This window comes from Pyrgilauda ruficollis, unplaced genomic scaffold, assembly GCF_017590135.1.
Source record: "Pyrgilauda ruficollis isolate IOZ18807 unplaced genomic scaffold, ASM1759013v1 scaffold25, whole genome shotgun sequence".
NCBI lineage: Eukaryota > Metazoa > Chordata > Aves > Passeriformes > Passeridae > Pyrgilauda > Pyrgilauda ruficollis.
In genome coordinates, this window is record NW_024523822.1 from 13498278 (window position 1) to 13512927 (window position 14650).

General features: G+C 37.1%; 1 protein-coding gene across 3 annotated transcripts in view; it reads right to left on the minus strand.

Moving 5' to 3' along the window:
• Positions 1 to 14650, minus strand: part of CSMD3 (CUB and Sushi multiple domains 3) — a 579207-nt gene that overhangs the window by 18300 nt on the left and 546257 nt on the right. For all 3 annotated transcript variants that reach the window (XM_041470732.1, XM_041470731.1, XM_041470730.1), the window contains 3 exons: positions 13511 to 13684; positions 6895 to 7068; positions 6569 to 6642 (listed from right to left, as the gene is read on the minus strand). In XM_041470732.1, coding sequence (XP_041326666.1) covers positions 6569 to 6642; positions 6895 to 7068; positions 13511 to 13684 — 422 coding nt within the window. The remainder of the gene's footprint in view (positions 1 to 6568; positions 6643 to 6894; positions 7069 to 13510; positions 13685 to 14650) is intronic.

Here is a 14650-nt window from a genome sequence, read left to right on the forward strand (position 1 = left end):
TCTGGACATGAGACAGCAATGTGCACTTGCAGCCCAAAACGCCAGTTGTATCCAGGCTGGCACCAAAAGCAGTGTGGGGAAACAGGCTGAGGGAAGTGATTCTGTCCCTCTACTCTGTTCTGGTGACACCTCACCCAGAGCCCTGTGTCCCACTTTGAGTGTCTCAGCAGAAGAAAACCATGGACTTGGAGTAAATCCACAGGAGGGCCACCAAAATGTTCTGAGGGATTCTCCGATGAGGAAAGGCTGAGAGAACTGTGTTTGTTAAGCCTGGAAAAAAGAAGGCTTCATTCTGACCTAATTGTGGCCTTCCAGTAACTGAAGGGGGCCTACAAGAAACTTGGAGAGGGACTGTTTACAGACACATGTAGTGATAGGACAAGAGGGAATAGATTCAGAAGAGATTAAGTTTAGACTAGATACTAGGAGGAAGTTCTTTGTGGTGAGGGTAGTGAGAGATTAGGACAAGTTGCCCAGAGAAACTATTTAAGCCTCATACCTGGCTGTGTTCAAGGCCAGGCTGGATGGGGCTCTAAGCAACCTGGTCTACTGGAAGGTGCCCCTATCCATGGCAGGGGGGTGAAACTAGATTATCTTGAAGGTCCCTTTCAACCCAAACCATGCCATGATTTTATCGTTTCACAAAAAACACACCCTTTATATATGTAAGCACTAAAGCAGCATCAAAAATGCAACAGCTGCCCAAGGGACGAAGATGTTTAAGATATGCTGCCATGTTGTTCAAGATTACAAAGAAATGAAAACAATATAAAAATGAATATTTTATAAAAATATATTATATTAATTAATTACATAGGATATGTATAGTAATTATTAAACAAATAAAAGTAATTTTAAGAAGTTTCATGGTCTACCTTGCAGTATTCTTGTAGTCAGAGGCACCAGATGGCGCTACAATACAGTATTCTATGCTGAAAATGTTCCCCGTCCTGAGATGTTCAGGTTTGTTCTAAGATTTATTCTATAGCTCAAGTAGAAACATTAGTATTCTGGGCAACAGTGTTTGCATTCAATGAAAAAAAATAGTGCTTGATGTCTGTTCTATAGCTGCTTTTTCTATAGTGTCAGTTATAGCTTGGATATTCTCAAAATTAACATAATAATTAACTTTTTTTCACCAAATAAGATTATAATAATGTATAACAATTATCAAAATAATAAGCTATTATCCTTCTTATTTCTTATATTTTTTGTAAGCCTGGAAGATGCTTCTAACTCTCATGAGTTACTCTACAGCCAATTTTTTTCTTAGATTTCAGTACACCAAAGAACATGAAGATACTCTAATAAATTCCTCTATCCCCAGTAATTTGTGCTGAGGAACTGAGAAGCTAAGGAAATGCTGGTTATATATCTTCAGTAACTTTTAGCATCACATTTTAAGTGAATGAAAACATGCTTGATGTCTGTTCTATAGCTGCTTTTTCTATAGTGTCAGTTATAGCTTGGATATTCTCAAAATTAACATAATAATTAACTTTTCTCTCTTTTTTTTTTTTTTTTTTTTTTTTTTTTTTTTTTTTTTTTTTGCTAAACCCCAAAGAATGTATATTTGTTATTCTCTAACAGGACAATCTGAAAAGAAAATGCATAAATATCAACCTCCATCCATTTATGAAGTACTCTAGATACTTTTTTTCACCAAATAAGATTATAATAATGTATAACAATTATCAAAATAATAAGCTATTATCCTTCTTATTTCTTATATTTTTTGTAAGCCTGGAAGATGCTTCTAACTCTCATGAGTTACTCTACAGCCAATTTTTTTCTTAGATTTCAGTACACCAAAGAACATGAAGATACTCTAATAAATTCCTCTATCCCCAGTAATTTGTGCTGAGGAACTGAGAAGCTAAGGAAATGCTGGTTATATATCTTCAGTAACTTTTAGCATCACATTTTAAGTGAATGAAAACATGCCTCATTAAGACTTCACTATATCTGTAGTTTGGTAACCCACTAATACATTATTGCCCTTATAACAGGGTTTTGAGTTTGCAAGACTGCTGGGTAGAAGCTTGACAGGCTTCCTTTGTCTGAAAGAGTCTTGAGCTACCTGGAGTTTTGTATTGGTTTCAGTTTTGTTTTGTTTTGTTTCTAAACTTGCTTTAGTTGTAAAATTTAAATTTCTTGTGATGAGGTAACTATGACCAGGTTTTATGCTTTTCTTTATCTTTCTATGGTACAACCACAGATTATATCCATAGCAGAAAAAAAAAATCTAGTATGTGCAGAATGAGCTATCTCCCACTAATGCAGTACAGAGAAATATAGGCCTGGTGCTGGAATGATAGCAAAGCCCTTGAGAAATGCACACAGCAGGATACTCTGAGGAAGACTACAGTGTGACTATGATAAAAGATGCAACACAGTCTTAGCACTGGAGATCCTGTTGCTATGATCAACTCACCCTTAAAGACATAGAGGCCTGGACAGGATCAGATTTCAGAGATAAAAAAGAACAACTATCTAACACAGGTGAAATGTACCTTAGAGTATAGATTGAAAATATATGTGTATAATAATGAGCTGTAGTGTGAGTGGTGTAAAAGTGTGTTAGAAACATTACAAATAACTTCAGGTGAAACACGAATGACAGAGACAAAAACAAAAACAAAAACAAACAAAAACAAACAACAACAACAACAACAAAAAAATAAAAAAAAGAAAAAGAAAAATCATATTTGTGCCAGTGAAGCACTCCAGATTGTGACACTGACACACTGACACCAGAGACCTCAGGACAATGAGAAGAGGAAAATACATGGTGTCTGATATTGCTTAAAGCACATTTTCATTGATGCAGTGGTGGTGCCAACTGTACTAATGGAGAGAGCTATATTGTGGTAGTAGAGCACTTGGAACTTCATCCTACAATTTAATCAACATGGAAGTTTTTATAAGCATTACATTCACAGAAGGAGATTATTTGTAAGGCTGCTCAACATCTGCAGATCAAGTTTCATATAGAATTTCATAAAATAGAACCCAAGAGCTAGCAGAGGGCTATCACTACTGCACTGTGTCTATTTTCCTTTTTAAATTAAGAGTGCTCTTTGGCTCAGTTTAGGCCTCAATATAAGGGAAGACAGCTGAGTTTATACAAAATATGTTGGAAAACTATGAGAAGTAGTAAATCTTATATATATGACTGACTGATCTAAGCAGTTCTAAACTGTTTCTTCAATTGAGTAGTACCTTGTGTTACAATAGCTTATGGTGAAAGTGCTATAAGCACTTTTCTATTTCTAGCAATATAGCTGAAGAAGTATTTCAAACTCCACAGTTTCTTTCCAAGGAGTGATTTATTTTCCAGATTACACATGAAGTCAGTATTCACTAAGTTCTAAAGTTATTTTGTCTCCATTGTAACACACTGCTAAGGTAGATCTGTCAAATAAAAATAGCTCAGATGAAAGGTAAGCATCCTAGACATATATATATTCATAACAATTAAAGCAGATGATGCTACTCATTTCCATGCCATGCCAGATATCCAAATAGAACTAAACCGGTATTTTGATGTTATTTGAACACATAAGAAACTGATCTGCTTCTGCCTGAAGAATTCAATACTGAACAATAAAGTGCCTTCAAAATTCTGTTGCCTCATTTTCTATAAAGCTCTTTTTTAATAGTTGAAACAGCATTCAAATGGTGACACTGGTGTTTTTGTCAGTGTAGGTTCCAGGAGGTCAGGTTTAGACACGCCTTTTAGTCAAGCCTAGAATTATCTTGCGTTTGCCTGAACTTTCAGTTCAATCAATGAGATAGGAAAACAGATAATCAAGAGTAGGAGAAAAAACAGGAACAAAGCAATGGTGTTGTGGAAGCTCATAACTTGACGTCAGTGTTGTGAAAAGCAAGTGTCAGTGAGTGCTGTTTTTTCAGATAAAAGAAGTAGTGCCATTTGATGAAAAGCACTTAAAACAGGATTCCATACATGAAAACTTGAATTCTAAATGTAAGGCTACAGCTTGGTATTTTTTATGAGACAGAGAAATAAATTTAAACCTTGATAAAGGTTTATTAACCTTATTATTAGTAAGGTAATTTAATTGATAAAGTCAATTAAGTTACCTTACTAATATTAGTTTAAATATAAAGTATTTAGGAGAGTTAAAACAAAACAAACAAAACCCAAATAAAACAAAACAAAAAACTCACATCTGTATTTTGGAACATTTTATAATTATTCTTTGCCTTCCTGCTATGGATAGAAGCAAAAATCCCTATCCCATTCACACAAGAAGTTAATTATATATAGTATACAGTAATTAACAATATTTTTGTGGTTTTAAAGGAGTCATAACATTATGCAATATATGATAATGCAAAATTTCTTTCTGGGACCTACAGACAATAACTTGTCTAGAACCAGTCATTTTCACAATTGTTTCCACCCAATCAAGAGCTTGGCTCAGCTTCATCTGTATGACTAATTCTTCTACCCAGGTATATATTAACTAAGCAGTCATACTTAGAGCAACCAGAAGTTGCATATTTAGTTACTACATAAAATCAAATTCACTGTGTGAACATGAGAACAAGTTGCTGGCTGGGTAAGGAGACTATAGCACATACACCTTAAATACTGGGCACTAATCTTATAACTGTTTACAATTTTTAATTTTTTTTTTTTTTTTTTTTTTAGAATTTACAGGGTTGTAAACTCTGCCAGCATTTATACTTATTTTACGAATTATTTGTTAATTGATATTTTGCTTGATGTTTTTACAGTTCCATGTTTTCTGAGTGACATTTTACTCACAACAACTGCAGCACAAACGTGAGTGCCTTACTTTCTTCAATGAAAGCTCATTAATATGTGAAACTGTGATAATAAAACTATAGAAAATGCTTAATAAATTATTTCTTTGATACACAGTTGAATAAAGAGTTGTCCTCTAGGATAATATTGTATTATAACCAAACAAAGTTAACCTAAGGTCTGCCTCTATATATCCTATCTTGACACAAAGCAGCACTTTCAGTTTCTAGAGAAAACTTAGACAATTTTATTATCACTTGCATATGATCGTGATCTAGCACAATCTGAAAATCCAAATAGTGCTAAAAACCAAGCCAGAGTATTACTGCACAAAGACCACCAAAAGGATAAACCAAAGAAATGTTTGGCCATGAAACTTTTTTAAAAGTCTTTACCTACAATTTGCTTTTAAAAACTAATTGAATTTTGTAAATTTGTTCAAATTTCACCCAGCCCTTTCTTGAGTTTCCAGAAAAGTGCAGTTTTTTATTCTCCTCCTACTAGACAGAGACCACATACAGCTGTGGAGCTGCTGGGTACTCTTCGGTTCATCCCTCTTCATGCGCCTGGAGCTTTCAGCCCTGACATCAAACACAGATGCCACAGGATACATTAGGCTCTCACACTGTTCACAATATACCTAGCAAATTATAAGGTATATTTTTGCATCTCTAAACCATTCACTCCTGAAAACATCTCACTGACTTAAGTGTTTTGGGTGAATCAGAAAATCAGCAGTTCAAAATCATTTTCAGTTTCACAATTCTTTTTCCAAGAGAAACATATGTAAGCACCATTTGCTACAACACAGCCTTGTATAAAATGTGTCAGTCTCCAAGAAAGCATCAGGCAGAGCAGTGAAAACAGGTCAAGGAAGGTGCTTCTTCTCCTCTGCTAGCCCCAGTGAGTCACAAGTGAGTGCTGGGTCCAGTGCTGGGCTCAACAGTGCAAGAGAGACAAGGACAATACTATATTGGGTCCAGTGATGGGCCACAAAATTGATTAAGGGACTATAGCATCTGAAATACAAGGAGCAGTTGAAAGACCTGGGGTTATCCAGCCTGCAAAAAAAAACAAACCCTGGGGGCAGGACAAGCAACAGAAACAGATTTTCTTCAGTGGTGCTGAGAAACAAGAAGAAGAAATAGGTATAAATTGAAACATAAGAAATTCTCTTTAAAACAAAAAAAAAAGTGTTCATTTTCACTGTATGGGTGATCAATTTGGAACAGGATGCCCAGAGGCACTGTTGAGTCTCCATCCCTGCAAATATTCAAAACCACCTGGAGACAGCCCTCATAAACCTGTTCTAGCTGACCCTGTTTTGAGAAGGAGGTTGGACTAGAAGTTCTTCTAACAGGTCTGAGACTCTGTAATTCATTTGCAATTCTAAACAGATTTTCTCTCAGAAAAAAAAGGCCTGTTTTTTGGAGTGTGTCTATACTAGCATTTTGATACACAGTATACACAATTTCGAAGAGCAAAAAGTCTATTTAATAAATTGTAGGAAGCACTTATATATTGGTCGGAGATACTGAAAGTCCTCAAAGTGAAATCAAGCAGAACTTGATCACATGTTTTTCATGCAGTGAATTGCTGATAGGGACACAGGGTTAGTGCAATCCAACAGCTAGAAATAAGGAAACAGAGCAACACAGAAGCAAACAACTTTTACAGAAGCAGTCTCTAAACCTCTAATCAGACGTTTCTAGACTTTGAGGTAGTATAAAATATTTAAATATTTATGCATGTTAATAAAAAAGTATACTCTACCTGATAGCCAAATGTGTTATTTTGTGACCCATGCCTTGGGACTCCTGGGTTTTCACATGCTGTGCGAGTAGGTTCTAAAAAAATTGCAATATATTAAAGTCAAAACAAATTATAGTATTTTAATTAAATACATGATTGTATGAGAAAATTAAGCTTGTTCAGCACCATGCAATAAGTCAATCACAAATAAATAAAATTATTTGATTCTTAGAGAGCATAGAATAACACCAAGATAATTCAAAATTACGGAAAAATCCTAGACTGACTTAGCAATAAGAGTAATAATAAGCATTAAAAGAAATTTCAATTCATGGACATAATCATACCTATGCATCGAGGAGAAGAACCACTCCATGTTCCATCTGCTTGGCAAATCCTGGTACTAGAGCCAACCAAAATAAAAGGAGGGTTGCAGCTGAAAGACACTTCTGACTGATAGATGAAACTTTTGCCTTCTCTTTTCCCCTGAGCAGGTACTCCAGGGTCACCACAAAACTTTGCTGTGAAAAAAGACATGACAGAAATGGAATGTGGCATTTATTTAAAAAAACCAAACAGCTGGGCTAAGTGAAGAAATTACTCCAAATTTTGTATTTATTTTATTAAACACAGGTCAAATATGGAAACATTTAATAGGCATACAGAGAGACTAGAAATATAACATTTAGTCTGCTAGATTGTACTAGTTCTGATAGTTGTTCAAAATGACTATATAGTGTACTTCATCAGTACCTCACACTTAATAAATCACATTGACAACTTATTTTATTAAAGTCCAAATATTCGCAATTCCTCCATGCCCCAAACCACATCAGTCTGGAAATCTTTAGAGAGCAATCAAAGAGTCTATCAAACTTTCATGTCAATCTTCCCTCCTCTCCTGCTTTCTTGATACCTACCCAGTGCTCAACATTTTGTATGATTAAAGGATTTAGCAGATAGATTTTAGGAGTCATAAATCCTCCTTCACTGAAAGGCAAGATTTGGTATGTATGGAAGTACAATACTTGAAAGTTAGAACAGTTAACAATAATGGAACACCAAAAAAAAAACCAAAAACCCCATAACAAAGAAACTTCTGTAGCAATCTAAAAGTCAGATACTAATAAACTGTTATTAGATAGGATAAATTTCATTCATGAAAATCTGTTCTTAATGGATATTTTTACTTTATTCCTATCACGTAATGATTCTTTATGTCTATAGCATGTAATTACTGAGTAAACATAGTGTTAGCAAATTTACTGGACTTCTTCTGTAGTATAAAGTATTGAATAATGTCAGAAGCTGGATTTTGCATAACTGACCCAGGAAATTAAATCAGCTATGGCAAACCCTATGTCATCAGACTATATTATTCCTTGACACACCATGAATTCCAGTATTGTGTAGTCTAATTTCATATCAGACAGCAAATGGTGTAATAATAATAATAGTAATAATAAAACCCCCTAACCTGTACATGTTCAATAATGTTTCTAAATAGATATGCTGTACAGACAGTGGAATTTTGTGCTCCATCTTTCTCATCAACAAATATAATTTAAATTACATCTCTTGAACAACAATCTTCAAAATACATTTGTAATGTTTCTATCTTTGTCACCCATGTTTTAAGCTTTCCAAAGGACCTGCTCACATGAAATGTTCCTGCTCTCTGCTTCTTTCTTCAGACACTGACTGTATGGGAAATCCATGCCCACCCACACTGGTGAAGAAAAAGGGCTAAATCTGTAACATACCAGAAATATATGCAATTTCATCGCTTTAGGTGACAGGGGGCTGTGTGCAGAATTATGGGCCAAGTTCTGAAAAGATCTATGGATTGGGGATAGGGCCACATAGTGTACACACAGTGTACTTCATTTGTAAATGACAGATCATGATTGTTATGCTTTCACTAGAAAATTCTGTGTCTTAATTTGAGCATACATGAAACACTTACAAATTTTTAACACAGGAACTTGAAATTGCCTCCTAACAGTTCTTTGCACCAACAAAGTAACAAAAACTCTGAAAGGAAAAACAATTCTCACATTCAAAAATGAGGTTTTGGTAAATTTATTCTTTTTTCCTAAAACTAAGTAAACTCTACCACTTAGCTGTCAGTCAAGCTGACCTAGTCATTGAATATCTACTGAAATATTCCTCTTATATCAGTAAGTATGTAAACCAGGCATCATGGTAAAACACAGCAGTTTCCTTCTGAAACTAGAACAGGTGACTACAGAACAAACTGAAGTTGCATTGAACTGGAAGTTTTATGAATGTTTCCACTCTCAATGGAAATATTTTCCTAAGGACTCTGAAAGCACTGAGACTGTGAGGCTAGTTTCATTCTTAGCAGAAATGTAACTGATTAACAGCACACTTCTTGTCAATGTCTGATGGCAGCAGTGAGCACACCTGTCTGAGATGTGCCCAGGTAGAAGAGATGCTCAGCCTGGTGACTGAGCTTCTTGAGAAGGCATTCGGGCTGAGGAGCATCAGACAAGGAGACTGACTTGTGGTATCATATTCTACCATTCCTGAGATGAATATACCACCCAACCATGATACAAGAAACAAAGGATCCCCTACGCTCTCACCACCTGGCAGAAGAAGGGGATCTAAGAGAGGAAGGGAAATGGAGGTAGGTTACTACTTGCAGGGACAGGCAAATCCCTTCCCAGCCTGCCTCACCTTCCCAGGTGCCCTAATACAATGGGTATGAGGCCTGGGAACTAGATGGACTGACAACTTAAGAAGCAGATTAAGGTCCTTCTGGAATTAGAGGGCAAAATAACATACCCCCTGCATCATGATCACCTCTGTCAAATAAAAAGAATGGTGGTTTCCATAGGTGAACCCCTCTGAGGGAATCTGAGGACCCAATATGCCAACCGGACCTTACTCACAGGGCCTGCTGCATCTCTGGAGCCTGGGACACTACTAGAAAACTCTCTAGTCTGGTACAACTCTCTGATTATTATCTGCTGTTCTTTAAGGCCACTGCAATGAGGTAGCAAAAGGTAGTCTAAGGGTAACCAAAGGAGATTTCAGGCCTTAGTGCAATTGTTTGAAGGATCAGGAGGACATCTACTGTTTCTTCAATCCTTTCAGTATCCGGGAAGAACACTGGAAGGAACAGGCAGACCCAACTGATCAACAGATGGCTCTGAGGATGGTGTCATCAGAGCAACTTTGGGGGTTTTGATCATATTATGGTCTATACAACATCAGATCAACTGCTATTCAATGGCAGTCAGAAGACTCTCCTCTCAGAGGAGAAAAATGGTTTTTGTGCAGGAGTTAGAAGGGCTGACCAGTAGAGTTTTAAACTACACTGGAAGAGGGAAAGGGACAAAATCAGGTTCATCTGTAAAAAGCAATGGGAAGGCATGCCAGAGCTTTAGTACTAGTGAGATCCTTCAGTCTTCTCCATGCAGATCTACAAGCCTTGACTCAGCCCATGGAATATGACATCCTTGGCACAAGCAAAAGCTGGTGGGATCAGTCCTGTGAGTGGTGTGCCAGTATGGAGGGTTACACGCTCCTCAGAAGGGATAGGCAGGGCAAGTGAGATGGGGTATTAGGCAGGGGAGAGGGGTGTCAGAGCTTGCTGTTTGTTATGTGTCCTGATTTAGGAATGGTACTTCCAAATTCAGGGCCCCACACTGTGATTCCCCAAAAGCACTCTGCTGCTCTCTTTCACGCCTCTGGTCTGTGTGGCTGAGGTTGAGAATTACAGGGATAAAAGGAAGAGACCATGGATTGAGATAAGAACAATTTACTGGCCATAGCAATGAGACAATAAAATATACAGAAACAGCAACAATATTAATTAGGAAGTGTACAAAAGAGAGACTGATTTACTTGCAAAATATTTACTGCAGAACCCAATCTGATCTGACCAGAGTCATGCTTTTCTGACTGGAAAGACCACCTTTCTCCTCAGAACCAGAAATCCCTACCCCCACACCTGGCAGTGATATGAGGTGTTATAGAATAACACCTGTGACTTAGCCCTGCCCCCTACCAGCTACTGCAAAAATTAACCGTGTCCTGGCCCAAACCAGGACATTATTGTCCTATAAGGGCCTTTGGTAACTATTATGGGACCCACACACAAACAAAGGGGAAGTTGTTATGGGGGTCTACTATAGGACACATAGTCAGGATGTTGACACTGGCAAATTATTCTTCAATGAACTAAGGGAGACCTCTACATCAACTTCTGTTGTCCTTTTGGGGGACTTCAACCGGCCAGATGCTAACTTTGAATACCACACAGCTGGTATAAACAGAAGACTCCTAAAACACCTGGACTCAAAGGTATACTAAGTCTGCTTGCTGATGACACTAAATTGGGAAAACCTGTTGACTCACTTGAAGGCATCTGTGCCCTACGAAAAAACCCAGACAGATTAGAGGACTGGACAATCACCAACAATATAAAGTTTAACAAGAACAATGCACCTGAGATGGGACAACCCTGGATGTACATCCAGAATATGAAATCACTGCTGGAGAGCAGTACTGCAGAAAAAGAAGTGGAGGTCCTGCTTCGTGACCACTTGAATATGAGCCAGCAGTGCCCTGGCAGCCAGGAGGGCCAAATATGTCCCAGGGGCATCAGGCACAGCATCACCAGCTGGGCAAGGGAGGGGATTGTCCCACTCTGCTCTGCACTGGGGCAGCCTTGCCTTGAATGTTGCGTGAAGTTTTGGGTGACACAATATATGGATGTAAAGCTATTACAGAGTATGCAAAAGAGGGTAACAAAGACAGTGAAGGACCTTGAGAGGAAGCCACATGAGGAGTGTCTGAGGTCACTTGATTTGTTCAGCCTAGGGGAGAAGAGACTGTGGCAAGACCTTATTGAGTTCTTCAGCTTCTTCACGAGATGAAGCAAAATGACAGACACTGATCTCTTCTGTGTGAAAACAGTGACAAGACCCAAGGGAATGATATGAATGTCAGGAAGGTTTAGGTTGTATATCAAGAAAAGGTTTTTCAACCAGAGCATGGTTGGACACTGGAACAGGCTTGGGGAAATGGTCACAGCACTGAGCCTGACTGGTTTTGAGAAATCTTTGGACAATGATCTCAGGCACATGGATAAAACTCTTTGGGTTATTCTGTGCTGGGCCAGCAGCTGGACTTAAACAATCTTTGTGGGTCTCTTCCAATTCATTATATTCTGTGATAATTCTATGATTCAAAGTTATATCTACAGTTAGGAATTTTTTGGCATAGGTCTACATTTTTGCCATCTATTGCCAATCTTATAAAACCAGCGGTACTGAAATAACGGCATGAGTAATTAAGCAAACAAATTTACTGGGTCATAGATGACAAATACTTAACTGAGGACATGGTCATATTCCCTTCTGAATAATTATTCTATGTCATAACTGTACCTTGCATATCTTCAGCTACAGGCTCTATGGAACCAAGCTAGGAAATAAATTTCTGATGTCAAGAACTGCTTATTGAGAATGACTTTCACCAGCTCCCCCTTATTTCTGCCAGATGGCAACTAGCTTAAGCTCTTCGACAAGCACTGGCTGCCAATTGTTTTCTCTTGCAGGCCAATGGATCACCACTGCACATCAACAACATCCAGTTCATGCAATCTGCACGAGATGGCCTTTAATTCCCAGGCAGCTGCATTCTGTGCCAAATATACCTTTAAAAAAGTTTAAAGGTAGAGCCTACTTTTCAGAGTATGCTGCAGTATTTATTATTACAACTTTAAAAATCATAAATAGCTTGTGGTATCCAAAAATGAATGAAGGACACCATTTTTCAATCAAGAACAAATAATGAAAATAATTTTTCATAGTCTCTGATATTCACAGTATAGTGGACTCTAGAAGAGCTGTACATAAAGAATTTAATAGTGGTCATGCTCTTCTTTCAGAAAAAAATGCCTTTCATCATGTTCCACCTCTGGCATACAAAGTTTGAACAGCAGTCAGAAATTGTTGATGATATGAGAATATAATTGAAAAAAGGAAGAGAAAAGATGATCTACATATGCTTTCATGGTACTGGGATATAGCCAAAATAGAGAAAAATTTTGACAGGGAGAGATGAAAAATGAAAAAAATAGTAACAGAACAGAGAAGTACATTTTGCAACATTTAGCAAGCTACCTGGCAAGCACAGCTACTTGGCAAGTTCAAATTAAATTTCAGAGACTGTAAAGCCATGAATAAGATATGATCCTCTTCCAATTAGGCTCCTTTTTGAAGACCATTACAGAGTGGTATAATTATTCTGCAAATAACTACAAAACCTCCTTCTTCAGTGCAATCAATTGAATATCTCTCAGAAGAATCACAATCACTTTTAATGAATGGGACTGGATACTGTAATGAAATTTTTAGCAACACAAGGATCCATCAATGTTATTTATAACTTTCAGATTAATAAAATTTACTGCATAAAATATATTGGTTAATTTACTGCAGGGTGAAAAATAGGCAATTGTCACAGAATCACCCAGTGCCTAGTCAACATTACAGCCAGAAAAATTTCTCTGTGACATCACAGGAAGTTTAGGATGAGTATGAGGAAATAAAAGGGATTATAGTGAAAGTTACCCTATCACATATGTATCTGAATCTGAAAACAAGACAGAACCTTTTAATCTTGAATTACCTTGGATTATGCTGTACACATTGCCTGTAATGTTTTTTTTTTTTTTTTTGTGTCTGTGTCTAAAGACTCAAATATGCTCACACAGGGTTCACAGATATTCCCATTACCTTCTCAATCTACTAGTAACATTAAAATTTTGGAAAATTTTAGAAATTTTTAGGTTTGTAATTATCCCAGGTTTGAAATTAATTGAGCCACCGTGGGAGCAAGGGAGGGAGAGAAAAAAAAGGTGAAAACTTCAAAGAGGAAAAAACCATAATACAGCAAAATACAGACTATGATGTGAATACATACGTAAGCACTGAGGTACTTCACCACTCCATGTTCCATTCCCAACACAAGTCAAAACAGCAGGAAAAGAGAGTTCATATCCTGGAGAGCAGACATAGCTAATGCTAAATCCCCAGTCCAAGTTTGTTCCTTCCAACCTTCCATTAGAGATCTGCGGAGGAGTTGGGCAGGTAACAGCTGCAATAATATTCAAAATAATTAGGGCCAGCTGCTGTAAATATCCCTGGTGTACACAATTACTAGAAGAACCATATGGGCTAATTTCACCTTTTTTAGAGGACAATACAGTCAGGGCACGCTATCTTTCTCACTGTATTCTTGTCACATTTCCTGAAGTAAGTATGTCTGCTCTCTTTCATTTAGGAGGCAGTGGATGATTGATGAAGTGTCTTAAATAAACCAGGATGCTGCATCAAACCAAACAGGAAGACTACCAAAAAATCCGCATGGAAACTATGATCTGTGGGACATTTAAGATATGTCTGGTAATCTGCTACAAATTTTTTTTCTCTGTTAAGGCAACATAGAGTACAACCATATTTTATTAGTGTGGCAATAATAAAATATTTTCTTCCTGTTGACCAGCTTAGGCATTTGCTAGATTTAATGTGTAGGGATGAAATTCCAGGACAACTGTTCCAAAATACTATTTGAAAGCTTATTTCTAAGTAGCACAGTTTGGTTACTATTTGTTTTGTGAATAGTTCATCACCAAAAATCATCTAGTTGCTAGCAATAGGGAGAAAATGTAAGGATTTGCAATTCCTTGAAACTGTTAGTATTGCTACCTCTAAGAAGGCCAACAAGAAGTATTTCAGTATATTTTGTAATTGCCAGGCCTCCTAAGAAAAAATAGAATCTCTTCTATTTCGTTGTAGGCAAGAGGACTGAAAAACAGTGCAGGAAGGCAGTAGAAATAAAGGGATATAACTGTTGTGATGAAGATAAAAGTGTTATTCACTGGATAGTGGTATAGTAACAGATAATCACTAATTGAAAGCTTAAGGGAAAAAGTATTAAGGCAATTAAATGAAAGAAAACCTGAACCAAAAAGGGAAAGGATGAAATCTAGACCAAGTTGATACAATGAATGAGATAGACAAAAGGGCAAACTGCTAGCAAAAGAGAAAGAAAGCAAAAAAA